The sequence below is a fragment of the Desmodus rotundus genome, chromosome 1, assembly GCF_022682495.2.
Source record: "Desmodus rotundus isolate HL8 chromosome 1, HLdesRot8A.1, whole genome shotgun sequence".
Lineage (NCBI taxonomy): Eukaryota > Metazoa > Chordata > Mammalia > Chiroptera > Phyllostomidae > Desmodus > Desmodus rotundus.
In genome coordinates, this window is record NC_071387.1 from 81,621,714 (window position 1) to 81,648,534 (window position 26,821).

Below are 26,821 nucleotides of genomic sequence, written 5' to 3' on the forward strand. Positions count from 1 at the left end.
CTTCTGTATGATAATGTAGTGCTGAATATTACACCAGATGACATTACGTATTTTGTACAACCCATAAAACTGTACAACCCAAAAAGTGATTACTAATGTAAACTATGGAGTTTAGTTAGTAATAATTCATTAATTGTACAAAAATATACCGCACTAATGTAAGATGTTAGTGATAGGAGAAAATGTTTTGGGGATAACAAGAGGGGGTAGATGGAAACTCTGTGCTTTCTGCTAATTACTCTGTAAACCTAAAACTGCTCTAAAAAATCTACTAGAAAGAAAAATTGTGTTATTGTGTCCATATGTGGGCACACATTAAGTTTCAATTTAGGTTTACTTATGGAAATGAAAAATTGATACAATAATCATTTTCTTAGTTGGGGGTTGTATGAAGTTTGTCCAGAAGGTATCCAGCCATGTAATATGAAAAATAGACACATTTATTGAAGAAGATATAAGATACAAGAAACATTGTACATAAGACAATGAAGCCTCAGTCTTCTTCAAAGTAGGCACCTTGGGACCTCACACAGTTCTCCCAATCGCCATCAGCTGCCCTGTATTATTTTCTTGAATCTCATCCATGGTCTGAAGTCTCTTCCCTTTCAAAGGTGATTTTAGTTTTGGGAAAAGTCAGAAGTTGCAAGGCACCAAATCTGGGCTGTAGGATGTCTGAGTCACCTAGGTGATTTGATGTTTTGCCAAAAAACTCTGCAAGAGATGCGATTCACATGTAGGCACTTGTGATGAAGGGGCCAATCACCAGTTGCCCACACCTGTGGCCTCCTAAATCATCCCAATAATTTCTGAGGAGGAATGCTCAAGCTTAATGCAAAATTTCATGCAAATTTGTTGCTCTACTCCCTCGTTTTGAATGCAATGGCGACTCAGTACACAAACTCACTCAATGGCATCTACCACCCCCAGTGACTAGTACAGTGAAATCATAATTGTTCAAGCATGTGCATTCCAGTCCACTCCCCATGGCTTCCAGGTTCCATCGATGTTGTGCAAACTGTCCTTGCTATATTAACAATGGTAGGACTCTGCCGGGACAGACTTTGTATGATTTTCATGTATTTGTACAGCTAGATTATTGCCTCCTCCTTCACCCCAATCCTGCTGGTTACAGATGTTATTACTCTTTTATGTTAATGCTGGCTCAATTTTCTGGTTTTGATCTATTTCAAAACTGTGAAAGAAATTCTTATGTGTACCTTTACTTCTCTTGGCAGCTTGATTAGTACCTCTTGGCAGTAAACACCCTAATCTGCCCCCACCCACCCCTCCCATGCACCCCCCTCCCCAGTCTGTTACTGTGTTAAAATAAATTCAAACATTCTGAATAGCAGGAATAGTAAAATGAGTATCATATACACATACTATATAGATTTAATGATTCTTAACCTTTTGCCATATTTGCTTTCTAATTGTTTTTCTTAATTTTTAAAAAGTAAATTATAAATACATTACTTTATAATTCTAAATATATTAGTATGTATCTTTTAAGAAATAATTTCTTACATCATCCAAATACAAGGGTGAGCAAAAATAGGTTTATAGTTGTTAGTAGGGGAAACACAGAGTTTATTCTCCTATTGCTACTTATTATTGTATTTGTTATTATTAACCTGCTTTTGCCCACTCCGTATAATCACACTAACCAAGGTAATAGTAATTTTCCTTAATACTTCTAACATCTAGCTCATATTCGTGTTTCCCCAATTGTCTCTTGCACCTACTGTCTTTCCGAACCGGATCAGATCAAAGCACCACGCTTCGCAATTTGCTATCAGTACCTAACTCTAACCCCAAAATACTGTGAATTCCGGAAGTTTCCAGGGGTCAGGTCCAATTGGGTAATGAAGCGGAAACGCTTGAAAAATTACTTTCTTCTGTCTCAAGGTTTCATGGGAAATGTAGTCTTAAATGTGTAGACCTACTGCTCAGCCTCCGAGAACGGGATCACTCTGCGCATGTGCACATCAGTCCTGCTTGACTGTCCCCTCTGGGGCACAAGAGGGACTTGCTGTCCCCATCGCTGGGTCTGTGAGGAAGCAGAGGCTGCGCACCCAGGGTGAGAGCACTGGGTCCTTGCAGGTCAGGTAGGCGCGTGCTGGGGAAAGGGAGCGGGCGCGGGCAGTCCTCTACCCTGGCCGCTGGTGCGTGAGGTTCTTCCCGTCGGCTCCCGTGGCTCAGGTGAGGCTGAGTCCTCTTTTGGAGAACGTTCTCTGTGGGGCCCGGTGTGGGGACTGCGGCGACTAGACAGGAATGCACCTTCGTGACGCTCACGGTGAACCTGAGGCTACTAATAGTACGTACAGTTATTCTGAGGATTAAATAAGGCGTCATCTGCAAAAGATTTTGTCAGATGCTTGTATCAATCACTGTGTAAGCTACTATCAAAAGACACTTTGTTCCCTTTGTTTATTTCATTTAACCAACAAGCCTACTTGTCGGTATAAACAGGCCATTTTAAAAAGTGAAAGGACTTTCATGGGGGCGGACTGATACATCCGGGCGGACTGATACATTTCAGCGCACAAGCTGGTCTTTGATGAGAGGGCTGGGGCTCAAATATAGATTTTACTCCCCATCTCTTGCTCTTCCTAATAATTCTCCCTGCCCCAAACCCAGGGTTGCAACCTTTGTAGCACTTAGCAAAGTGAGCTGTCCCCAAATTCCCAGAGTTATGATAGTGAAGTGAATGAGAACAGAATCTCACCATTTGGCAAGTATATCTGGGACTTGTAGGTTTTCTCCAGAGCCCCTGGGTCAGACTGAGGCTCTTGTGCCTTCCTGTACTATCCAGGCTGTCTTCATGCTCAAAGGCCCAGTCTGATAATCTAATGCAGTGCTGGCCGATAGAAAGATAATGCAAATAGAATATAACAATAAAATTTTAAAAATTTCAGTAGTAACAGTAAAAAGAAAAGGAGGTGAAGTTAATTTTAATAATGCATTTAATTTAATACAGTAGCCACACTTTAGGTGCAGTAGTTGCATGCAAAAGGGTCAGGTTTAGAATGTTAGATGAAGGTTTCAAATAAAGTGAACTTGTTTCTCAGGCTCAGGTCCCAGTCCCTCTGGAGCAAAGTAACTCTTTGAAGTCAGGAAAGAGGGAACTCAGGAACAATTGCCACTGGGAAGAACCACCTTTCTGACAGACCCCTCGCCAGAGCTTCACTGCAGAGGCAGAAGTTTCTAGAAAGGAACAGATCAGATTTGCCCCACTAAAAGCAGTTCTTGATCCCTGTATGGCATGAGTCAGACTTGGTGATGTTGCCACATCCAGAGGCCATCACAGATTGTGTGACAGTAGAAACTTGAAGAAGGTTGGAACCTGGAGTTAGAGGATGGGTTAGTCAGGCTATGCAGGAAAAGGCACTTCAGTGGATGGCTGGTGAGAACGAATGTCCATGGAAGGTGTAACCAGCCAGAGCTGACAAAATCCTAAACAACGTGTTGTTTTTTTTATTCTGCTCTCCAGATTCTGAGCTGCTCTAACACCTGTCCATCACCACATGTGGTATCTAGAGTTATGCCGATGCCCCCTCTTTCCTGAACATAGGGATACCAAAACGATAGTAGAAGGGTTTTCTATATTGGACATCTTTGGAAGCCTAAAAATGTTGGGCCCGAAATGAATGATTTTTGTAGAGTCACCCAGGGCAGAACCAAATAGCAGCAGCTCCGTACTGCTCACTCACACAGGTAAGTTCTATAAACATCTTACCAAAAGATCTTTTTTAGAAACTGCAACCAATTAAGAACAAAAATTCAAACAAATATGTTTCTTACATAAAGTGTTCCATCTTTATTGCAGAGTTTTCTGTGGAAACTAACTCAAGATGTAAATACGACAAGAACTTGATTAACAATTCAGCCCGAGTAGTTTTTTGACATTAATTTTAATGAAGGTAGAGGGTTTCACCTCTGGTGTACCTGAATTTATTTAACAAATCCTCTGTTTTATTTACTTATTAAAAATTTCTTTTGTTTTAATTTGTCAGAAGGGAGCATAAATCGTTAATTCATTGACAAAGCAATTTACCTTAGCGGAAATGCAAGGTTAAGCCCCCATGATCATATTAGAGATGCACGTGTTCAGGTGGTGCTACCTCTGTGTGGTTCTTCTCGTTCCTTCTCAAAAATGGCAAAGGGCCATTCTTCCATATGGAAGCCTTTTCTCCACCTGGTGTTTTGAAGTTTTAGGCAGATGAATATAGGATGTGTAAGGCAGACAGGGTTTCTCATGACCCAATTTCTCTTTCCCCCTTCCCAGCTGGACCTTCACTTTTTTTTTTTTCCTTTTTGCAGGAGCAGCAGAAAATGAACATAGCTCAGGTGAGTTTAGTTTTTAATAAACTGTTTACTTTACAATGGATTTTATAAGGGCTTAAGTGTGTCTCTGTTAACATGGAGAAATAGAAATAGAAATGGATCAGATACATTCAGAGAAGATCTAGAAATACAAACGAATCTCAGAGTTGACATGTGGATATATGCAGATTCTGTGGTACTATAAATTTACCGAATTTATTTCTGAGGTTTCCAATATCTATGTCACAGTGTCAGACAATGCTTCTTTAAAGGCTGACATTGGTGAGAAGATAAAGCAAACTAATTCATCAGAGAATGTAAAGACAATTGAAGACAAAAAATAACCTTTGTTGTTTCCAAGTAGGTGATTTAGTTAACAATTTTCCAGTAATAACCCTAAAGTAATATAGAGTGTTGCCTCTACTCATTCTTCAATAAAAGTAGGAGACTTAATGCTATATGTAAATTCAGTCAATACTGTTTTTCAGAAACTCAAACACGGAGGTTGAGTTAAGACATTTTGCTTATGAATCAACTGAATATCCTTAAAATCACTCTGCATTAATACATATTTCGAGCACCTATGCATGTATGTGGCCTTTTAGGTTCTCAGGAATATATCGAAGCTTTTCAGAATCTTTGACATTCCCCAGCATTTCCTTTTAAGCTTCTTTATTGACCATTGTTTGCCCCAGCTATTATCCATCACCTCAGGTAGCCACCAAGTAAAACCAATGCTTTTAAATGTTTTGACAAATGCCTCTGAGTATAGGCTATTCACACTATGTAAGCTCCAAGTCAACCGTAGCTCAAATAAAGACATACTTGTAAGTGGGGTCTCTCAGAGAACCTCCAAATGGGCCAAATGATGACAGTTTCCTGGGAATGAGGTGTTTGTTTTTTTTTTAAATCCTAACCTGAGGACATACTTAGCGATTTTAGAGAGAGGGGAAGGGAGGAAGAGAAACATCACTGTTAGAGAGAAACATTTATTGCTTGCCTCTCCTATGTGCCCTGACCAGGGACTGAATCCACAACCCAGGCATGTGCCCCGAGCAGATACCGAACCTGCGACATTTCAGTTTATGGCACAATGTACCAACCAAGTGAGCCACACTGGCCACGGTATGGGAACGAAGTTTTTATGGGACTCCAACTCTCTTGTAGTTGCCAGGCTGCTGGTTGCAGACTGCTGGTTGTCAAACTACCACAGAGCTGGAGAGACAGGGATAGGAATAGGGTAAGTTATATAGACACAATATGACTGTTTTTCTTGTATATTTCCACAGGTGGCATTTGTTAACTTGTATAATTTTTGCCAGTTTTTTCTTTGCTTTTGTGGAGGAGAGAATTTTCTGGGATCTGTGTTTCAACATTTTCACCTACATCACTTGTTAGCTTAATTTAAAAAAAAAATCTAGCTGATTTTTATTAAACCAGATATTAAAGAGATTGGCAAAAAATGAAAAAAAAAAGCCACTTTTCTCAGTAATGTTTTAGTTTTGGAAAATATAGTTAAATTTTATAATTTTTAGGTTAAAATAAATTTAATGAGAGGTGTTCCTGTTCTTTTATTTATTTGTTTTAGTTCCCAGGTACTAGTAAGGAGCTTCACACAGAGGTGGTATTTGCTCAGTAATGCTGAGGACATGAATGAACATATAATTGGATACATAATAGTGGGAAAAGGCTTGTTTCTGTCCTCTTACCTCTTAATCTACTTCATATTCTATTTTTTAATTCTGATAAGAACACAACGTGAGATCTACTCTGTTAACCAGTTTTTGTGTGTACATTCAGTGTTGTTAACTAGAGGCACAATATTGTACAGTAGATCTCTAGAGCTTAATATTTCTCACAAGTGAAACTTTATACTCCTTGAATAGCAACTCTGCACTTCTCCTTCCCAGCCCCTTTGAAGTCTTTTGTTGTGGAAACTTTCCTGTTTTTCATTTTCCAAGACTCTGCTCTTCATGGTCCTATTCTTACTTTTTAAAAAAGTTCCCTGACTTTGTGGCCTGTACTTTTATTGCCGTCCTCTTTAGTATTCACAGTTCCTCAAATGCTGTTTTTAGTACTTTGCTCAATTTCTACGTGCTCAAGTTGCCGTCTCACTGCCTCTGAAACTTCAGTTAACCACCTAAATTGTTAGTAATTCCTTAATGCTTGTCTTCATCCTTGAGCTCCTTTTTGTGTTTTAAAGCTATGTGTGTATTAGTTCAAGGGACTGTTCCAGCTTTACATTCCATAGACCTTTCAGTAGCAATATGAACAGATCTGTAACACTAGAAATTCTAATATACTTTTTTGTCCCAAATATCAGTATATTTGGCACCAGCATTCAAGAAGCAGCCCAATATCGCTAGACTGGATAGCAATGTAATAAAGTAGTTATCGAACTGGTTGCTGCTTCTGCTTTGTGATTATATCCCCATCATTGTAGCCATTGTTGTTGCTTTAGTGTAGATAGTATTCTCTTATACTGGTCTCTCTGATTGCAACTCCTTGGTAAGTTGTTCTTTGCATGAGTTCCACATTTATATATCTTATACATTTATTTATATGTAAGTTCACAGCTTACATGTATTCTTCCTTGCTACCATTATTTATGGTAATAATGTCCAAGGAGAGATTGAACATCCTAGAATTCTAGAATAATCAGGATAATTCCTTGGGATATAGAAGAAGAGTTGTAGGAAGTCTCTTTACACTGAATTCTTTTGTCTTAAAAAACTATAATTCATAAACATAAATGAATTATGGCACATTAAAAACCTTTTTAAGTAATTGAGTAACTCCAAAGTTAAAGATAAATTAGGTCAAAATATGACATCCTTTATATTTGTTTTAAAGCCTTAGGAATATATAGAAAAAGTGTTGTTCTTAAAGATATTTTATTTGTCACATAATTCTGAACTTTTGAACAAAGTATGTTATTACAGAGACCAGTGTCATTCAAGGATGTGACTGTGGAGGTCACCCAGGAGGAGTGGCAACGGATGGACTCTGCCCAGAGGACCCTGTACAGAGAAGTGATGCTGGAGAACTACAGCCACCTCATCTCCGTGGGTGAGCAGACCTTACCCTGTGAGACCTTATCCTGTGGCTCCCTCTGGAATACATTTCTTTTTTTGAAAAATTATGAGAACACCTAGGTCCTTTATAGAGATTAAATGTTTAGGCTTTTGATTAAGAGTCCTTTGTAATTGAAACCTTTAGAGAAATAGAAATAATGCTTGTGTCATTACTTTCCCATTAAAAACTGCAAACGGATACTTTTTGCTCTTGCTGTTGTATCTTTCTCTACATTCAGAAACTAAAAAGCCCATGAATCTGGCCTATATGTACCCTCAATTGTTATGTCCACAGGGTATTGCATTACCAAACCCCAGGTGATCTTCAAGTTGGAGCAAGGTGAAGAGCCCTGGCCCTTAGAGGAAGAATTCCTAAACCAGAGGAGCCCAGGTGAGTGAGCTCAGACAGAAGGAAGCTCCTGGGGTAGTTAGCCCATAGAGGTAAGTACTTTGAAATTTGTTTTTCCTTTTAAGCAGCTTTATTGAGATATAATTCACATATCATACATTTCACCCATTTAAAGTGTACAATTCAGTGGCTCTTATTATATTCATATATATATATATGTAAATACCACAGTCAGTTTTCTTCAACTTAGAGAGAAACCCCATACTATTTAGCTATTATTACATCCCTATCTTCTGGCCCATCCATTCCCAGCAACCATTAATTTACTTTCTGTCTCTGCAGATTGGGCCATTCTGGACACTTCGTATAAATGGAATCACACATTATATGTTTTTTTTGTGACTACAAGATTAATATTGTAGTATATATTAGTATTTCATCCTTTTTATGGACAAAATAATATTTCATTGTCTGGATATACCACATTTGTTCATTCATCATTCATTGGACATATGGGATTCTACGTTTTGGCTGTTACTGAGTAATGCTGATATAATCACTCATTTACAAGCTTTTTTTTTTAGGATTTTATTTTTTATTTTTAGGGAGAGGGAAAGGGAGGGAGAGAGGGAGAGAAACATGGGTATGTGAGAGAAACATTGATCAGCTGCCTCTCGTGTGCTCCCACCTGGGGACCTGGCCCGCACAAGTTAAGGCATGTGCCCTGACTGGGAATGGAACTGATGGTCTTTGGGTTCACAGGCTGGTGCTCAGTCCACTGAGCCTTATAAGCCAGGGCCATTTACAAGTTTTTGTAGGGATATATGCTTTTACTTCTCTTGAGCTTAGAGATAGGAGTGGAATTGCTAGGTTTTATGGTAGATCTGTGGAATTGCCAGACTGTTTTCCAAAGTGGCTGTACCATATTACATTCCTAATGATAATACTTGAGAACTCTTGATTCCTCCACATCTTCACCAGCACTTAATATCTGACTTTTTGATTGCAGCCATCCTAGTGAATCTGAAGTGCTTAATCATTGAGGTTTTGATACGCATTTCTGTATTGGCTAAGCTGGCATAGCAAAATACCATAGCTTAGGTGGCTTCAGTAATAGAAATTTATTTTTTACTGTTCTTTTTTTTTAAATCCTTACCTGAGGATATGTTTTTTGATATTAGAGCAAGAGGAAGGGGGAATGAGAGAGAGAGAAACATTGATGTGAGAGAGAAACATCCATTGGTTGCCTTCCTGTATGTGCCCCAACTGGTGATCAGACCTGCAACCTAGGTATGTGCCCAGACCAGGGATCAAGCCTGCAACTTTTTGGTGCATGGGACAGTACTCCCAACCAACTAAGCTACCTGGCCAGGCTACTTCTCACAGTCCTGGAGGCTGAAAGTTCAAGATCAGGGTGCCAGCAGGGTTGATTTCTAGCTATGCCCCTCTTCCTGGCTTGTATGTGAGCACCTTCTCATATGACCTTTCTTCAGTGCTCCCATGGAGAGATAAAGAGCTATGATGTCTCTTCCTATTTTTATAAGGACACTAGTTCTGTAGAATTAGGGCCCCACCTTTATGACCTCATTTAATCTTGATTACCTCCTTAAAGGACTTATCTCTAAATACTGTTACATTGGGGGTTAAGGCTTCAAAATACAAATTTTGGGGGGGATGCAATTTAGTCCCTGAAGAGTTTCTCTGATCATTAATAATGCCAACCATTTTTTTCATGTGCTTATTGGCCTTTGTCTAAATTAATAAACAATTCCAGGAATTTCAGAAGTCATAGTTTCAGTATAATTCCTCAAGCAAAAAAGTAAAATCATCTTAAGTGTTTTCACTGAAATTTTTTGTTGTGAATTCATTTAAACAGGTAGTTTAACATAAAGGTTGACACAATTTAGATCAAACATATTTCCCAATCACTAAATGTAAACACTTTGATCATACTGATTGGTTAAAACAGATATCCCTAAATAAGTATCATAGAAAGATTATAATAAAAGAATGGTAAAGTTATTAATGCAATAAAAATAAAATAATTTAGGGTTTAATCTTCTATTATTCAGGTTTGAATATAGACATTAAATTCATTAACTTAAAAGAAGGCCTTCTTGTGCAAGAGCACAGGTTAATGTGAACCTTTAAGCATTTGAATGACTGCACCAAACAATGATATCAGTGATCATAAAACTCAAAATTGATGTCTGAGAACTTAAAATTCACTTGGGTTAGGAGATCATACTATACAGTAAGTCTTTATTTACATTGTTGATAGGTTTTTGGAAACTGACTTTAAGCATAATGACCTAAAATGAAACCACCTTTATTATAGGCTAATTGATATAAGCAAGAGTTAAATTCCTACAGAAAAAACATTACCAAACTTGTAAATAAAGATCTAAATACTTTCTATAGGGAACATTGATATGTGAGCTGTACATATATTCAAGAAAAATTAATGATTGTTTTTCAGCCTGCTTATTTTAGTTCACTGTTGCAGGTGGCTGAAGATTATCCAGGCAGCTTAAGGTGAGATGCCATCACAGGGTGTACTGACACACCACACAGACTGGGGGCAGCGTAGACCCTTCAGTTCACCTAATATGCACATCTTAGGATGAGAAAGTAAATCAGAATACCCTGAGAAAACCACACAGACAGAGGAGAACATACCAACTGCACAGAGACAGTGGCCCTGGCCCAGAATCGATTTTTTTCCTCATCAGTGTTATAATGAAATGACACTTAATGAAAGGAAGTTATTTGAGGACCTTCTGTACCTCATCTGATAAAATAATAAACACTGTGGACACTAAATAACTAAGCCTGTATTGGATATAAATGATATATGTATTAAAGTGAACCATATATTTGTGTATATGTATGCTGAAATCAAAGGACAAGCCTTTCAGGTTCCCATGAAATAATCATAAGGTAGTATAAATCTAGTTTTAGTCTAAAAAGAAAGCATCAACAAATTCACCAAGTTAGAATCACCACAAATAATATTCTCTCAACAGTTTGTTTGATAAATGTAGAAGTTAGAGGTAAAATGAGTAAACAAAAACATTGATATGGAAATTTTAAAAAGTGCCTCTTTTAAGTAATGTATAAAAAGAAATGAAATCCAAAATTGCATGACACTTATAAAATACTAAAAATAAACGCACATGTTAGAAACCTTAGGATACAGGTAAGTTAGTGAACAGAGGTAATATATTAATTAATTACATAAGAACAATAATAAGAAAGTACTGATGAAAGTAGTAATAAACTGGAAAACTGAGAAATAAAACAGTAAAGTGGATAAAACTTTAGCTAACCCTAACAAAGACAAAGATAGTGAAATTTTATATAAAAGTTCAAGTGGAAATTTTTTATAAACATTTAATATCAAACCAAAATCCCACTCATAAAGAGTGATGTGGGAGCACTTGCTCTACCAGATATCAAAGGTATTGTAAAGCTCAGAGTAGTTAAGTAATATTCAGTGGGAGGGGGTGGGAGAGGGCTTTAAGATAGTTTAATAAATTAGTGAAAGAAAGCTCAAGAAAAAACATACTTTATAGACAATTGGTTTTTGGTAGATGGCACTATCCCCACAGAACAGTGGGGAAAGAATCCTGAAGTAACCATACTGATCAAAACAAAAAATAGGATTTAGGTGGCTTAAACCTGATTTTCAAAGCAAAAGGAGAAATACTGTAAATGATGATAAGGAAAATATGTTCATGACTGTCCTTAGGGAAGGAGTCAATAAGATATAAAAAGCATTAACCAGAGGAATGATGTAGTAAATATGTTCCATCCTACTTACTCAGTAAATACAGATGGAGAGAATGAAGATGAACTCGGTACACTGGCACCTGATAAAATACAGGGTGGTTAGTATTACAGAAGGCTGATGGGACCCTGATCTCTCACCCCTGGCCAGTATTAATGTGGCAACTTTCTCTTTCAACTTCCAGGGATGTCAACAGAGGTTTAGTGAGGTACCTGGACTTCTTTTCCTACTTGACAGTGGTGAAGCTGTACCCCACTTCTTCTGTTGGCATGGTTTTAGAAAAGACTGGCTAAACTGAACATTAACTTCCATAACTTTCTTTTTTCTTTTTTTTTTAGGTGTTACGTTGGTTATTTTGTTTTATTTTTAAGTAAATGTTTATTTTATTCTATGTTATATTTTATTTTAATTTAATTTAATTTTATTTTATTTTTTAAGGACCATGCTTTTGTTGTCCTGTCTAGAAACATTGGAACTCAAAGTAATACAAATTTATTCCTGTGATTTTTTTTTCCCCTAGAAATTTTAAAACTTCACATTTTGCACTTTGTAATCCATTTGGTGTTAATTTTTATAGAAAGTGTGAGGTATATGTCAAGTTCAAGTTTTTGGAAAAGGTGTTCGGTTATTTTAGATCCATATGTTCAAAAGATCATTTCTCTGTTGAATACTTTTGCATAATCTCAGAAAACAAATGAGTGTATATGTCTAAGATCATATTTTTCTGTGACATCTTTAACTTTTATTTATCTACTAATTTTATTACAGTAGCTTATTCTTGAATTTAGGTATTGTGGGTTCATCAACTTTCTACTGTATGAATGTTAAAATGAGCTTGATATTTTTAAATATATTTCATTAATTATGCTATTACAGTTGTCCCATTTTCCCCCCTTTATTCCCCTCTGCCCTATACACCCTCTCCCACCTGCATTCCCCTCCCCCTCTTTAGTTTATGTCCACCGGTTGTACATATAAGTTCCTTGGCTTCTACATTTCCTATACTATTCTAACCTCCCATTTTTTTGCTACTTACCATTTATGCTACTTATTCCCTGTACCTTTTACCCCTTTCTCCCCCTCCATCTCTCCCGCTGATAACCTTCCATATGATCTCCATTTCTGTGGTTCTGTTCCTGTTCTAGTTGTTTGCTTAGTTTGTTTTTGTTTTTGTTTTAGGTGTGGTTGTTAATAACTGTGACTTTGCTGTCATTTTACTGTTCATATTTTTTATCTTCTTTCTCTTAGATAAATCCCTTTAACATTTCATAGAATAAGGGCTTGGTCACGATGAACTCCTTTAACTTGACCTTATCTGAGAAGCACTTTATCTGCCCTTCCATTCTAAATGATAGCTTTGCTGGATACAGTAATCTTGGATGTAGGTCCTTGCCTTTCATGACTTGGAGTACTTCTTGCCAGCCCCTTCTTGCCTGTAAGGTCTCTTTTGATAAATCAGCTGACAGTCTTATGGGAACTCCTTTGTAGGTAACTGTCTCCTTTTCTTTTGCTGCTTTTAAGATTCTCTCCTTAGCTTTAATCTTGGGTGATGTAATTATGATGTGCCTTAGTGTGTGCTTCCTTGGGTCCAACTTCTTTGGGACTCTCTGAGCTTCCTGGACTTCCTGGAAGTCTATTTCCTTTGCCAGATTGGGGAAGTTCTCCTTCATTATTTGTTCAAATAAGTTTTCAATTTCTTGCTCTTCCTGTCCTCCTGGCATCCCTATGGTTTGGACATTGAAACATTTAAAATTGTTGCAGAGGTTCCTAAGCCTCTCCTCATTTTTTTGAATTCTTGTTTCTTCATTCTTTTATGGTTGGATGTTTCTTCTTTCTGGTCCACACTGTTGATTTGAGTCCCAGTTTCCTTCGCCTCACTATTGGTTCCCTGTACATTTTCCTTTGTTTCTCTTAGCATAGCCTTCATTCATCTAATTTGCGACCAAATTCACCCAATTCTGTGAGCTTCCTGATTACCAGTGTTTTGAACTGTGCATCTGATAGGTTGGCTATCTCTTCGTTGCTCAGTTGCATTTTTTCTGGAGCTTTGATCTGTTCTTTCATTTGGGCCATTTTTTTGGTCTGGGTGCACCCGTTACGTAAAGGGACAGAGCCTTAGGTGTTCACTGGGGTGGGGTAACGCTGGTTGCTGAGCTGTGGCACTGTATGTGGGGGAGGGGCCGAGAGGGAGCAATGGCGCTTGCTCCACTCTCTGCTGGATTTCAGTCACTCCCTCTGCTACCCACAATCAAATTGGGCTTCTCTGCTGCTGATTCCCGAGGGGGTGGGTTTGTGCATGCTCTAGGCCCCTGTGGGTCTCTCCAATGAACTCTCCTGTGAGGCTGGGAGTCTCCTGCTGCCGTCTCAACCCCCACGGGTGTTTTCAATCAGAGGTTTGAGGCTTTATTTTTCCACGCTGGAGCCTTGGGTTGCGTGGTCTGCCTCACTTCCCTGCCGTTCCTCCCGGTTTATCTATGTGCGAATGTGGGGCCACAGGGTCTGCCAGCCACCACCTTGTGGGGTCTGCTACCTGCAGCCTGGCCTGCCCCGTTCCACAATCTGCCTCCTTGCTGGGTCCGCCAGCTGCCGCCTTGCCAGGAGTCCTCTCTGCCCCAGCTGCCCATCTCCACCCCTCTTACTGATCTGGATGAAAGTTTCTTCTTTATGTCCTTGGTTGTAAGACTTCTATACAGTTTGATTTTCTGTCAGTTCTGGTTGTTTTTTGTTTTTAAATTGTTGTTGTCCTTCTTTTGGTTGTGCGAGGAGGCACAGTGTGTCTATCTATGCCTCCATCTTGGCCTGAAGCCCTGGATCTTGAATTTAATGAAATATTTTACCTTAATTAATGTGGCTGTGTGGTATTAATTATTTAGACAATATGATTTTTGAATATCGCAACAGTGTGTGTTCTTGGGAGAAATCCCACTTGATCTTGATTTATTATTTTTGTATATTGCTGTGTTTCTTTAGCTACTATTTTTCAGTGTTTGTACATTTATGCCATGAGGGATATTGGTCTATAGGTTTCTTTTCTTGAATTGTCTTTGCTTGGTTTTGCTATGAGGATGACACAGACCTCATAAAATGATTTAGGAAGTATTTCCACATCTTGTGTTTTCTCAGAGAGATTATGTAAACTTGTATTATTTCTTTAAATATTTGGTAGAATTCAGTAGTTAACACCATCTGTTCCTGGAGCTGTTTTTTTGAACTACATATTTTTGACCACATATTAGAGTTCTTAAATAGATGTATTTAGTTTTTGGTTTTTTTTTTTTTATTTCTTCATGGTGAGTTTGGTAGTTTTTCGTTTTCAAGAAATTGGTCCATTTTGCCCTGGCTGGTGTGGCTCAGTGGATTGAGTGCCGGCCTATGAACTGAAAGGTCACCGGTTTGACTCCCGGTCAGGGCAAATGCCTAGGTTGTGTAGCAGGTTCCTGGTTGAGGGTGTGCGAGAGGCAACAGATCCATGTATCTCATACACTGCTATTTCTCTCCCTTTCTTTCTCCCTCCTGTCTCCTCTCTCTAAAAGTAACTGAATAAGATCTTCTTTTAAAAAAGGAAGAAATTGGTCCATTTTATGTAAATTGTCAAATTTATGGGCATAGAATTTCAGTATTTTTGTATTATCTCTTTAATGTCTGTTGTATCTGTAGTTATATTTTCTCTTGTATTTATTTTTGATATCAATAATGTGTCTTCTTTTCCTCAGTTGGTTTTTATCATTAAAAATCTTTTCAAAGAATTAAGCTTTGGCTTGATTAATTTTTCTGTTATTTTCAATTTCATTGTATTCTGTAACTTTTATTATTTTATTCTGCTTTGTTTAGATTTACTTTTGTGTAGTTTCTTAAAGTGGAAGCTTAGATAACTGATTGGTGGGTTTTTAAAATTTTATTGCTAATATAAAAATTTTAAGTTATGAATTTATCTCAGTACTGCTATAACTATATCCCACAAGTTTCTATGTTTTGAATAGTTTTCATTTTCATTCACTTCAGAATACCTTAATTATCTGTGAGATGTCCTCTTTGACCCATGGTCTAAATATAAGCATATTAATTTACAAATATACTTATTTTTCAAAATAATATTGTATTACTAATTTATAGTACATTTTTTCTATGGCTTGAGATGATACTTTATATGATTTCTTTTATATTTATAAAGATTTGTTTTATAGCCCATAATGAGGTCTGTCTTAATGAGTGCATGTGTGCATTTGAGAGTAAGGTGAATTAAGCTTCTTTTTAGTTTTTTATGTATGGGTTTTGAGGGTATGCTTTTTACACTCAGAAAGCATACTTCATCTTTTATAGTATGCTTTTGAAGTAGTGCTGCTTCATCTCTCATAGGTGTAATATTGGGCTACGGTATATTCTTGCCCCCTGCTCCTTTTTTCTGTGCTTGTTTTCGTTTTTTTAATCCTGCTTGTTATGAGTTGGCCACCAATACCTTGAGCCAACACATTTGTTGCTCTTGTCCACCTAGATTTTATAGAATAGGTAGGAATATGGTTCTAGGTGGAACTTTGGCAGTGGCTGCTGCTTCTGTCTCCCAGAATATCTTATGAATGGAAATTTCTCAGAATACTTTTCTGATCTTTCCTATAATGTACAAATGCTTTATATCTGCAGTTGGACTATAAGGAAGTATTTTTTTTTCTTTTTTCAGGGGGTGGGGGTGGCTTGAGTGTGATGGATATTGTCAGAAAGCTTGTCTGTTAGATCACCTTTTCCTCAGCTCTTAGGTACAGGTTGTTCTTGGCACTCTTTTGTCTTTGCCTATTACTCACTTTTGACTGCAGGTTTCTCCAGCAATCCAACACCTCATATAAGATACATGGGAAGCAGAAAGAAAATCTGGGAATTATCTAACATAACAATTTTTAAGGGTCAAAGTCTAGCTTCTTTTTATTTTGCAGCATCTTTGTTATTTTTTTTTTCAGGGATTTTTAATTGCCAGAGGGGGAAGACCTGGAAGAATGGGGCTGCTCCATCTTGGTTAGCACTGGAAATAATATCTGTTTTGAGGGTTTTTTTTTTAACCAACTTGGATGAGCAGAAAGAGAGTATGTGTCTGTCTGTATGCATGGGTTATTAATCTTTGGAAATATGACCAGAAACAATACAATGCATAACATTGAACTCCTCTCAATAAGAAATGTAAGAGTCATAAACTGTTTTCAATTTTTCTCATTTTAGGATATTGCAAAGTTGATCTTCACATAGAAAAGAACCAGGAACAACAAGAGAAACCTCTGTGGCAAGTAATATTCATTGATAACAAAATACAAGAAGGACAGAAAATTTTAGGAAAACCAATTAATCTGGATATAACTCCAGATTTTTCAGGAAAAATGCCCTATAAATGTGACTCATGTAGAATGAATTTGCCACTTGTTTCTGACTTAATTATTAGGGATAGGAACTATTCAAGAAAGAAGACTGATAATATAAATGTATGTGAAAAGTTGCAGCTTGATGTTAAGCATGAGAAAACCCATACTGGAGAGAGGTCTTACAAATATAACAAAAATGTGAAAGCTCCCAGTCATAAGAAAGGTCATCAGAAATTTCAAACTCTGGAGCAAACTTTTGAATATAATGAATTTGGAAAAGTTTTACATGATAACATTGCTGTCTGTGTTACTGCCAAGAGTTCTCTAACAGGACCGGAATCCTGTAAGGATGATGAATTTATGAAAAACTGTGATAAGGTAACTCTATTTAACCACAGAAGAACTGGCACAAGGGAGAAATACTTAGATCTTAATGAATGTGGCAAAACCACCATTGTGGAATACAATAAAGTTCATACAGCTCTGATACACTATGAATTTAATGAAAGTGGAAATAACTTCAACAGGATTTCACCCCGTGTTCAGCCTCAGGGAACTGATATAGGACAGGGTTCTTTTGAAAGCAGTAAATGTGACGAAAACTTAAGGCAAAGCTCAGCCCATCTAGTATATTGGAAGATACAAACTGGTGATAAACCCTGTGTATTTAGTGGATGTACAAGTTCCTCCTACCAGAACTTAGACCTTACAATACATCAGAGAACTCATACAGAAGAGAAATTCCACCAATGTTGTAAACATGGGAAATCTTTACACCAAAACTCACTCCCCAGTGTACATCAGGGAAGTGACACAGGAAAGAAGTCACTTGAAAGTAATGAATGCCGTAAATTCTTTTACCAGAAAGCACATCTCATTTACCATCAGAGAACCCACTCAGAGGAGAAAATCTATGAGTGTGAGGAATGCAGGAAATCCTTTTGTTCAAATACACACATTATTTGTTATCCTGGAACTCAAATGGGGCTGAGTCTCTATGAATGTAATGAATGTGGGAAAACTTCCTGTCAGATGTCAAACCTAAGTGAACATCTGACAATTCACCAAAAGGAAAAATTTTATGAGAACAGTGGGTTTGGGAAATCTTACAAGAAGTCTGCGCTCTTAGTATGCCAGAGAACACAAACACAGATTAAACTCTATCAAAGTAATGAATATGGAAGCTCATTCTCCAGGACAGCACAACTCAAAGAACATCAGAGAAGTCCCACAGAGGATAAACCATATGAATGCATTGAATGTGGGAAAACTTTCTCCAAGATACCACATCTCAGAGCACATCAGAGAATTCACACAGGTAAAAAACCCTATGAATCTATTACATGTGGGAAAATTTTCTCTAATAAGACACACTTTGGTACACATCAGAGAATTCATACAGGGGAGAAACCCTATGAGTGTAATGAATGTGGGAAAACTTTTGCTGATAATTCAGCCCTCAGGACACATCAGAGAATCCACACAGGGGAGAAACCCTATGAGTGTAATGAATGTGGGAGGTCTTTTGCCCAAATATCTGGTCTCAGATCACATCAGAGAATTCACACACGAGAGAAACCTTATGAATGTAGTGATTGCGGGAGATCTTTTGCCCCAAATTCAGCCCTCAGAGCACATCAAAGAATTCACACAGGAGAGAAACCCTATGAATGTAATGGCTGTGAAAAAACTTTCACACATAATTCAGCCCTCAGAGTACATCAGAGAATTCACACTGGGGAGAAGCTGTATGAATGTAATGAATGCAGGAAAACTTTTCCCCAGAAGTCATACCTCAGTGGACATGAGAGAGTTCACAAAGGGGAAAAACCTTATGAATGTAAAGAATGTGGGAAAACCTTTGTTTATAAAGCAGCCCTCATAGTCCATCAAAGAATTCACACAGGAGAGAAACCCTATGAGTGTAATGAATGTGGGAAAAGTTTTTCCCAGAAGACACACCTCAGTACACACCAGAGAATTCACACAGGGGAGAAACCTTATGAATGTAATGAATGTGGGAAAACTTTTTCCCAGAAGTCGTACCTCAGTGGGCATGAGAGAATTCACAAAGGGGAAAAGCCTTATGAATGTAAAGAATGTGGGAAAACCTTTGTTTATAAAGCAGCCCTCATAGTCCATCAAAGAATTCACACAGGAGAGAAACCCTATGAGTGTAATGAATGTGGGAAGACTTTTTCCCAGAAGACACACCTCTGTGCACATCAGAGAATTCACACAGGTGAGAAACCGTATGAATGTAATGAATGTGGAAAAACTTTTGCAGATAATTCAGCCTTCAGGGCACATCAGAGAATTCACACAGGGGAGAAGCCTTATGAATGTAATGAATGTGGGAAAACTTTCTCCAAGACCTCACACCTCAGAGCACATCTGAGGACTCGTGCAGGGGAGAAACCCTATGAATGTAATGAATGTGGAAAAACTTTTTCCCAGAAGTCATACGTTAGTGCACATCAGAGAATTCATACAGGGGAGAAACCCTATAAATGCAATATATGTGGGAAACTTTTTGCCCATAATTCGACCCTCAGAGTACATCAGAGAATTCATACAGGTGTAAAATCCTATGAGTGTAAAGAATGTGAGAAAACTTTCTTCCAGAAGTCACACCTTATTGCACACCAGAGAATTCATACAGGGGAGAAACCTTATGAGTGTAATGAATGTGGGAAAGCTTTTGCCCAAAATTCAACTCTCAGAATACACCAGAGAATTCACACAGGGGAGAAACCATATGAATGTGATGAATGTGGGAAAACTTTTGTCCGTAAGGCAGCTCTTCAAGTACATCACAACAGAATGCACACCACAGATAAAACCCTTCCATGTCATGAATTTGGGAAGTCCTGAAGAAACTCATACCTTATTAGGTAACACAGTGAAGTTCATGTCACATAGACTGGCAAATTTTGTCTTTTAAAAAAGAAAACTTCCTTTTCTAGTAGGCACAAGCTTGTCTGAATTCTTGTTCTGTCCTTCATCTGGGTGGGGCTGGTCATGAAATGACACTATTACATTTCATCTAAGTTTGGCTTTAAAGAGTCACTTTACATTCTTCCTATTCTGTGTTACACTGGAGTGGAGAAATTTCCATGGCAGACTCAGGCGCTATGTGTTGAACATGGAGGACAAGGTGAAAGAAGTTAGAATCTGAATAATAGTGAAACAATTCTCCACTACCAGGTCTTTCCCAGTTTTTTTTTTTTTTTTTTTTTTTTTTAAACAGGAATTAAATTTGTACTGTGTTGAGTTCTTACAGATTTTGGTCTACTGGTTAAATGCATACATTTTAGCAAACTATTAGAGTGGGGTGAAACCTGTCAACCCAGGGTTATTGGTGTCAATTTAGTGCCAACAGCAATCCTCAATTTGGGGTGTGGTGAAGAAGGAAACTTTTTTCAGTGCAAGCGGTGATACAACGTGGCTTTGAAGACAACACTGCTGTGGAACAGCTCAGTTGTGCTGCAGCACAGCTGTGAAAACAGGCTGGCTATGAGGCTGCGATGAGGCTAGACACTTCTTTGGCTAGGCAGCTCCAGTCTGCCCCACAATGGTCTGCTGGTCTGCTCTGCTCCACTCGATGCCAGCCTGCTCCACTCTGCTCCAGGAAGACATCTTTGATGTTTCAGCATTAGCCAGGAAATGCAGTCTTCATTCTTTGGTGGAAAATGAACTCTCTAAGCCAGAGGGGAGCTGGCTTATATGGACACAAATCCCTGCCCCTGGTCCCTGGTTGGTCCTCATGCAAATGAGGAATCCAAATCCTCACAGTTTGGTCCAAAGGCACTGCCCTATTGGTCAGTATAGAGCTGCTCTGATTGGATAGGGAAAGCCTCGGTCCTATTGGTTGAAATAGGATGCCAGGAAACCTTTGTAAGGGTTTGCTCAGATGGCAGAAATAGCGCGGGCAGGCAGTTCAATGCAGAGGCTTCTCCATGTAGTGTAGTTTGTGTGAGAGACTACTGGGCAGAAATGGCTGCTAGACTCTGCTGTTTATTTTTATTCTATTTTTTTATTTGAGCCTAGTTGTTCTTTTGCCCTTCCTGGGTTCACCAACCATATAAATATAATAAATATCAGAAGACCTATTGGAATTGAACCACTAAATCAGAGACATCATTCACAGGAAGAAGGCAACTTCTGTCAATGTCCTCAATAATCAGATGACCTTAAAAATGAGAGAAATCTCAGGGAAACTACAAAAGCCTTTACTTCCAAGTGAACTTCATCAAACATCAAATAATAGACTAAAATGTATTTTGATAAATGACATTTTAACACATTGAATTTGTGTCAGATAATTATTTTCTAAGGAAATGTATCAGTTTCAGAATTGTAGGTAAAATCTTCAACCAGAACTGATGTACTAAAACTTGTTTATAAGTTTATAGAAAGTATATAAGAGTATCTATGCACAAACTCATTGTAGAAATTTTAAAGATGGAAGAATGACTTGAATTCTGTATACAACACCAATAAATGTGACTAGTTTCTGAGCTATGTGGTACATATGTGAGTCTATGTAACAGTAGAAGGCAGTTGCCAAACCTGCTGTGACCTGTTCATTTTTCTTTTTTAAGTAACCGTCAACATGCTGCTTCTGTTGGCTTCTCTCAGCTTGATGATGTTAAATTTTGGCCTGTCTGGTATGCCTGAATATTGGTCTGGCCCTGTTTTTCTAGGATCATAAGATTTCTCAAGGATTCTTTGTGTGTGTGTGTGTGTGTGTGTGTGTGGTGAATGTTGATGCTTTTGTGCTCTTTTGGACTTCATTTTATGCCATTTTAGTGGTTCATTTTGCACTAATTATAAAGCAAGTCTTAGCTCTCTTGTATGCATGTACGCTGAGCATCCCGTATAGGATCTTTCCCAACCCCATGATACTGCAGCATTGCAAACTAGTTAATTTCTCTCCTGCTTAGAAAGCAGATTTTAGAGTTGGAATGAAATCAGGGCTACTTTCCTATCAGGAGAACCACATTGGTATTGGAAAAAGAAAAATTCTCTTGGGGAAGCAGTCTTAACCAAGAGAATATTTGGGAAATCTGCATTAATTTCAAGCTACATGATTTGGTCAGCACAGAGAAGGAAGTAAGTGAAATTTTTATTTTTAAAACTTAGAACACTAAAAATTTCAACCCTGGGCATGTTGCTTTCTGAAAGTGCAATCTGATAGATTGAGTATGTGGACAATACATTAGTTGATTACCTGAGTAAATCCTCTGTTCCCTATCCTATATTGATACTGTATGAAGGAACATAATGGTATGTTTTCAGCATTGCTTGGAAAACAGATATTTCTTTGACACTGGCTTATCACTTACCTTAGTGGCATTACTGCCACAGAAAAGGGCCAGGAGTAAAAACCATTGGATAAGGCTATATGACAGTACTACTAGGGCTATCATACCAGAGACTTGATCAGCACTCCTGGTGGCAGGAGAGTTGGAAAAGCTAAAAGAATGTGTTTGTCCACCCCAGTCTGACACTTTGATGAAATGTGAACTTAATTGCATGGTGCCAAAAGGGAAATGAGTCAAAAGACATCTCTTTTCTGCATGCCTGATTTATAAAAAAAAAAAAACCCAAAGTATTGATTTATAGAAAACGAATGGAAATTATCTAACCTGGAGAACTTTATATATATATTTTAATGTATTTATTATGCTATTACAGTTGTCCCATTCCCCCCCTTCACTCCACTCCATCCTGTCCACCCCCTCCCTCCCAAATTCCCCCCCTATAGTTCGTGTCCATGGGTCATACATATAAGTTCTGTGGCTTCTACATTTCCTATACTATTCTTACCCTCCCCCTGTCTATTTTCTATCTACCATTTATGCTACTTATTCTCTGTACTTTCCCCCCCTCTCTCCCCCTCCCACTCCCCTGTTGATAACCCTCCATGTGAGCTCCATTTCTGTGATTCTTTCCTGTTCTAGTTGTTTGCTTAGTTTGTTTTTGTTTTTGTTTTAGGTGTGGTTGTTAATAACTGTGACTTTGCTGTCATTTTACTGTTCATATTTTTTATCTTCTTTCTCTTAGATAAATCCCTTTAACATTTCATAGAATAAGGGCTTGGTCACGATGAACTCCTTTAACTTGACCTTATCTGAGAAGCACTTTATCTGCCCTTCCATTCTAAATGATAGCTTTGCTGGATACAGTAATCTTGGATGTAGGTCCTTGCCTTTCATGACTTGGAGTACTTCTTGCCAGCCCCTTCTTGCCTGTAAGGTCTCTTTTGATAAATCAGCTGACAGTCTTATGGGAACTCCTTTGTAGGTAACTGTCTCCTTTTCTTTTGCTGCTTTTAAGATTCTCTCCTTAGCTTTAATCTTGGGTGATGTAATTATGATGTGCCTTAGTGTGTGCTTCCTTGGGTCCAACTTCTTTGGGACTCTCTGAGCTTCCTGGACTTCCTGGAAGTCTATTTCCTTTGCCAGATTGGGGAAGTTCTCCTTCATTATTTGTTCAAATAAGTTTTCAATTTCTTGCTCTTCCTGTCCTCCTGGCATCCCTATGGTTTGGACATTGAAACATTTAAAATTGTTGCAGAGGTTCCTAAGCCTCTCCTCATTTTTTTGAATTCTTGTTTCTTCATTCTTTTATGGTTGGATGTTTCTTCTTTCTGGTCCACACTGTTGATTTGAGTCCCAGTTTCCTTCGCCTCACTATTGGTTCCCTGTACATTTTCCTTTGTTTCTCTTAGCATAGCCTTCATTCATCTAATTTGCGACCAAATTCACCCAATTCTGTGAGCTTCCTGATTACCAGTGTTTTGAACTGTGCATCTGATAGGTTGGCTATCTCTTCGTTGCTCAGTTGCATTTTTTCTGGAGCTTTGATCTGTTCTTTCATTTGGGCCATTTTTTTGGTCTGGGTGCACCCGTTACGTAAAGGGACAGAGCCTTAGGTGTTCACTGGGGTGGGGTAACGCTGGTTGCTGAGCTGTGGCACTGTATGTGGGGGAGGGGCCGAGAGGGAGCAATGGCGCTTGCTCCACTCTCTGCTGGATTTCAGTCACTCCCTCTGCTACCCACAATCAAATTGGGCTTCTCTGCTGCTGATTCCCGAGGGGGTGGGTTTGTGCATGCTCTAGGCCCCTGTGGGTCTCTCCAATGAACTCTCCTGTGAGGCTGGGAGTCTCCTGCTGCCGTCTCAACCCCCACGGGTGTTTTCAATCAGAGGTTTGAGGCTTTATTTTTCCACGCTGGAGCCTTGGGTTGCGTGGTCTGCCTCACTTCCCTGCCGTTCCTCCCGGTTTATCTATGTGCGAATGTGGGGCCACAGGGTCTGCCAGCCACCACCTTGTGGGGTCTGCTACCTGCAGCCTGGCCTGCCCCGTTCCACAATCTGCCTCCTTGCTGGGTCCGCCAGCTGCCGCCTTGCCAGGAGTCCTCTCTGCCCCAGCTGCCCATCTCCACCCCTCTTACTGATCTGGATGAAAGTTTCTTCTTTATGTCCTTGGTTGTAAGACTTCTATACAGTTTGATTTTCTGTCAGTTCTGGTTGTTTTTTGTTTTTAAATTGTTGTTGTCCTTCTTTTGGTTGTGCGAGGAGGCACAGTGTGTCTATCTACGCCTCTATCTTGGTCAGACGCTGAGAACTTTATATTTTTAGAAAGTTCAGTCTAAAATAGTTGTAGATTTAAAAGGAAAGCTAAAACAATAATTCCTATATATTCCTCACACAGTTCCCCTTGGTAATATGTTTTGTTACTCTGGTACATTTTTCATAAATTGATGCGGACTCTGTTCAGAGGGGTCCATATCTTGTGGATGCAATGAACAAATTCAGAAGTCCTTTGGAGAAAAAGGGACGGCATGGCCACTTTGAGAGAGCGAGCGCCTCGACCCTTGCCTGGATAGGCTTTTATTGCTTTCTAATAGCATCCACACATCAAAGAAGGTTTTCATTCACTATGCTCATGTTTGCTTTAGGTGATTACTTTTTAGAGATAACAAAGGAAAGGATGTTACTGATTACTTCTTACAGATTATCAAGGAACAAATGTTGCAAATGCAAGGGAATGGTAAGAGTGATTGGTCTGGTTACACTCCATCCTTGGGAGAATTAGCACAGACTTCAGGAAGTTACTTTAAAGATACGCGGTAAACGTTTGCTGCTTCAACTCAGGGTGAGGGAGTTTTAACAAGAGGAAGCCTCAAAGCAACCTAGGTATAATGCAGGCCTGATTTCCCACGAGAAAGCCGATCTGTGGATTCGGCTCCTGTGTGCCGACTCACACCTCTTAGTTTTCTGGTAGGGCTGTGCTACATTTGCCATTGCCAGGTGGACCGGTTCCCTATGATAAATAAGTGACGTTGATGCATTGTTAACAAAATACATTATTTTTCAGATTTCACCAGTTTTTCTCTAGTGTTGTTTATTCCAAAATTTCATCCAGGATACCACATTACATTTAATTTTCATGCCTCCTTAGCTTCTTCTGTTGTGTGACAATTTCCCATACCTTACATGTTTTTGATTAACTTAACAGTTTTGAGGAGTACTTGTCAAGTATTTTGCAGACTATCTCAGTATTGGCATGTGATATCTTTTTATGTTTACTCTGGTATTACAGACTTGTTTATTTTACAGGAAGATTACAGAGGTAAAAAAAGAATACCATTCTCATCATATTAGTAACAAATACTGTCAGCCTGAATGATCACTAAGAATGCTAAGCTTGATCATCTGGGTGAGGTAGAGTCCCCCAATTTAACAGCATGTATGTAAGTCCATGCTTGCTACTTGGTAAAAATTTCTTTAATAAATTATTAGTTTATCAAATTGTACATAAAATAAGTTCAGAATCCTTTTTATATGTTTCTGATTTTCATGTTGAAAACAATATAAATAGGTTTAAAATCTAAAACATCCAGAATTTAAAAATAGCTTCAAGCTCATCCAGTTTATAGTCCCATGTTTTGGTTTTTAGTGTTTATTGGAATATGAATGAATCATTGCCCTTTTATATGTTCTCCAGGATTTAACTTCAGGATTTTATTTATCCTTAAATCTCATGGAAGTGGTACCAACCTCTTCTATACCTCTTAGTCCTTGGAATTTGAATTTTGAGTGATGAAAGGACTGCAAGTTTGCATTTTATGAGCCAATCAACCCAGATGCTATTACATTAATCCAGAAAACGACAGTAGATACAAAGAATGACCAGCCATGATAACTAAGAAATTTATGATGATAGGACAAATAAGTCAGGCTCGAGAGTAAGATGGGGTATCAAAAGCCAAATGCCTGCATAGGGTCTTTTATTTTTTTTTAAACATTCATAAATTCTATGGTACTAGAATGCATAATTTAAAAGTAATGGGTGTGTTATTATTGGAAAGTTAAGTTTGGGCCTATAGGCTGTGAGCAGAAGACATAATGAGATAGATATATAAAAGATTAGGAGCAGATGGTCATTCCCAGATAATAGCTTAATAGATAAACCAGGGAAGGATTATAGAGCTGCAAAAATTACTGTTGAAGCAAGAACACATGGGCATATGTTATTGCACACATATAATGCATACCACCAGATATAAGTGTGGATGAAAATCTAATATGAACTCCTGTAAAAGCAACACCTCTGAGAACTATATTGATTGGAGTATATGTGGAAAACAGTTCTATTGATAATATACTCTCAAAACAGGCATGCACCTCTGATAGATGAATGTAGTCATGCCCTATTGTGATAAACAGGAGTGAGATTTCATTGTTAGACTGCTCAGGGAACCAAAGAACATTGTTAGTGGCCAGAGTGCACTATGAATCCAAGTGAAGTGGAAACCAATAAGCACCCTGAAAAAACATAGGAAATAAGGGAAGGAACAAAAGAGACCACTGAATAAACAACACACAAAATAGTACTAGATTATACATGCCTTATGGATAGATACTCATGACA

At 38.3% G+C, this 26,821-nt stretch overlaps 1 protein-coding gene across 8 annotated transcripts; it reads left to right on the plus strand.

Annotated features, from left to right (window-relative positions):
• Positions 1-1,978: 1,978 nt before the first annotated feature.
• Positions 1,979-21,387, plus strand: ZNF658 (zinc finger protein 658). 8 transcript variants are annotated; one of them, XM_053925322.1, is made up of 8 exons: positions 1,980-2,105; positions 3,491-3,714; positions 4,321-4,347; positions 5,491-5,563; positions 7,253-7,392; positions 7,693-7,788; positions 16,486-16,608; positions 16,742-21,387. In XM_053925322.1, exons 2-8 carry the CDS (start codon positions 3,648-3,650, stop codon positions 19,750-19,752), a joined length of 3,537 nt encoding a protein of 1,178 aa, XP_053781297.1. In that variant the 5' UTR covers positions 1,980-2,105; positions 3,491-3,647; the 3' UTR covers positions 19,753-21,387. The 8 variants fall into 8 exon arrangements, with proteins under 8 accessions (XP_053781303.1, XP_053781297.1, XP_071077766.1 ...); XM_071221665.1 differs by lacking the exon at positions 5,491-5,563 and having other exon boundaries at positions 7,266-7,392; XM_053925340.1 differs by lacking the exon at positions 1,980-2,105 and having other exon boundaries at positions 3,695-3,714; positions 7,266-7,392.
• The last annotated feature ends 5,434 nt before the right edge of the window (positions 21,388-26,821 follow it).

Coding starts and splice junctions, on each gene's coding strand:
- ZNF658 (XM_053925322.1), top strand. CDS start 3,648: ATGATTTTTGTAGAGTCACCCAGGGCAGAACCAAATAGCAGCAGCTCC. Junction 3,715..4,320: donor CGTACTGCTCACTCACACAG/GTAAGTTCTATA, acceptor TCCTTTTTGCAG/GAGCAGCAGAAAATGAACAT. Junction 5,564..7,252: donor GAGACAGGGATAGGAATAGG/GTAAGTTATATA, acceptor TTTTGAACAAAG/TATGTTATTACAGAGACCAG.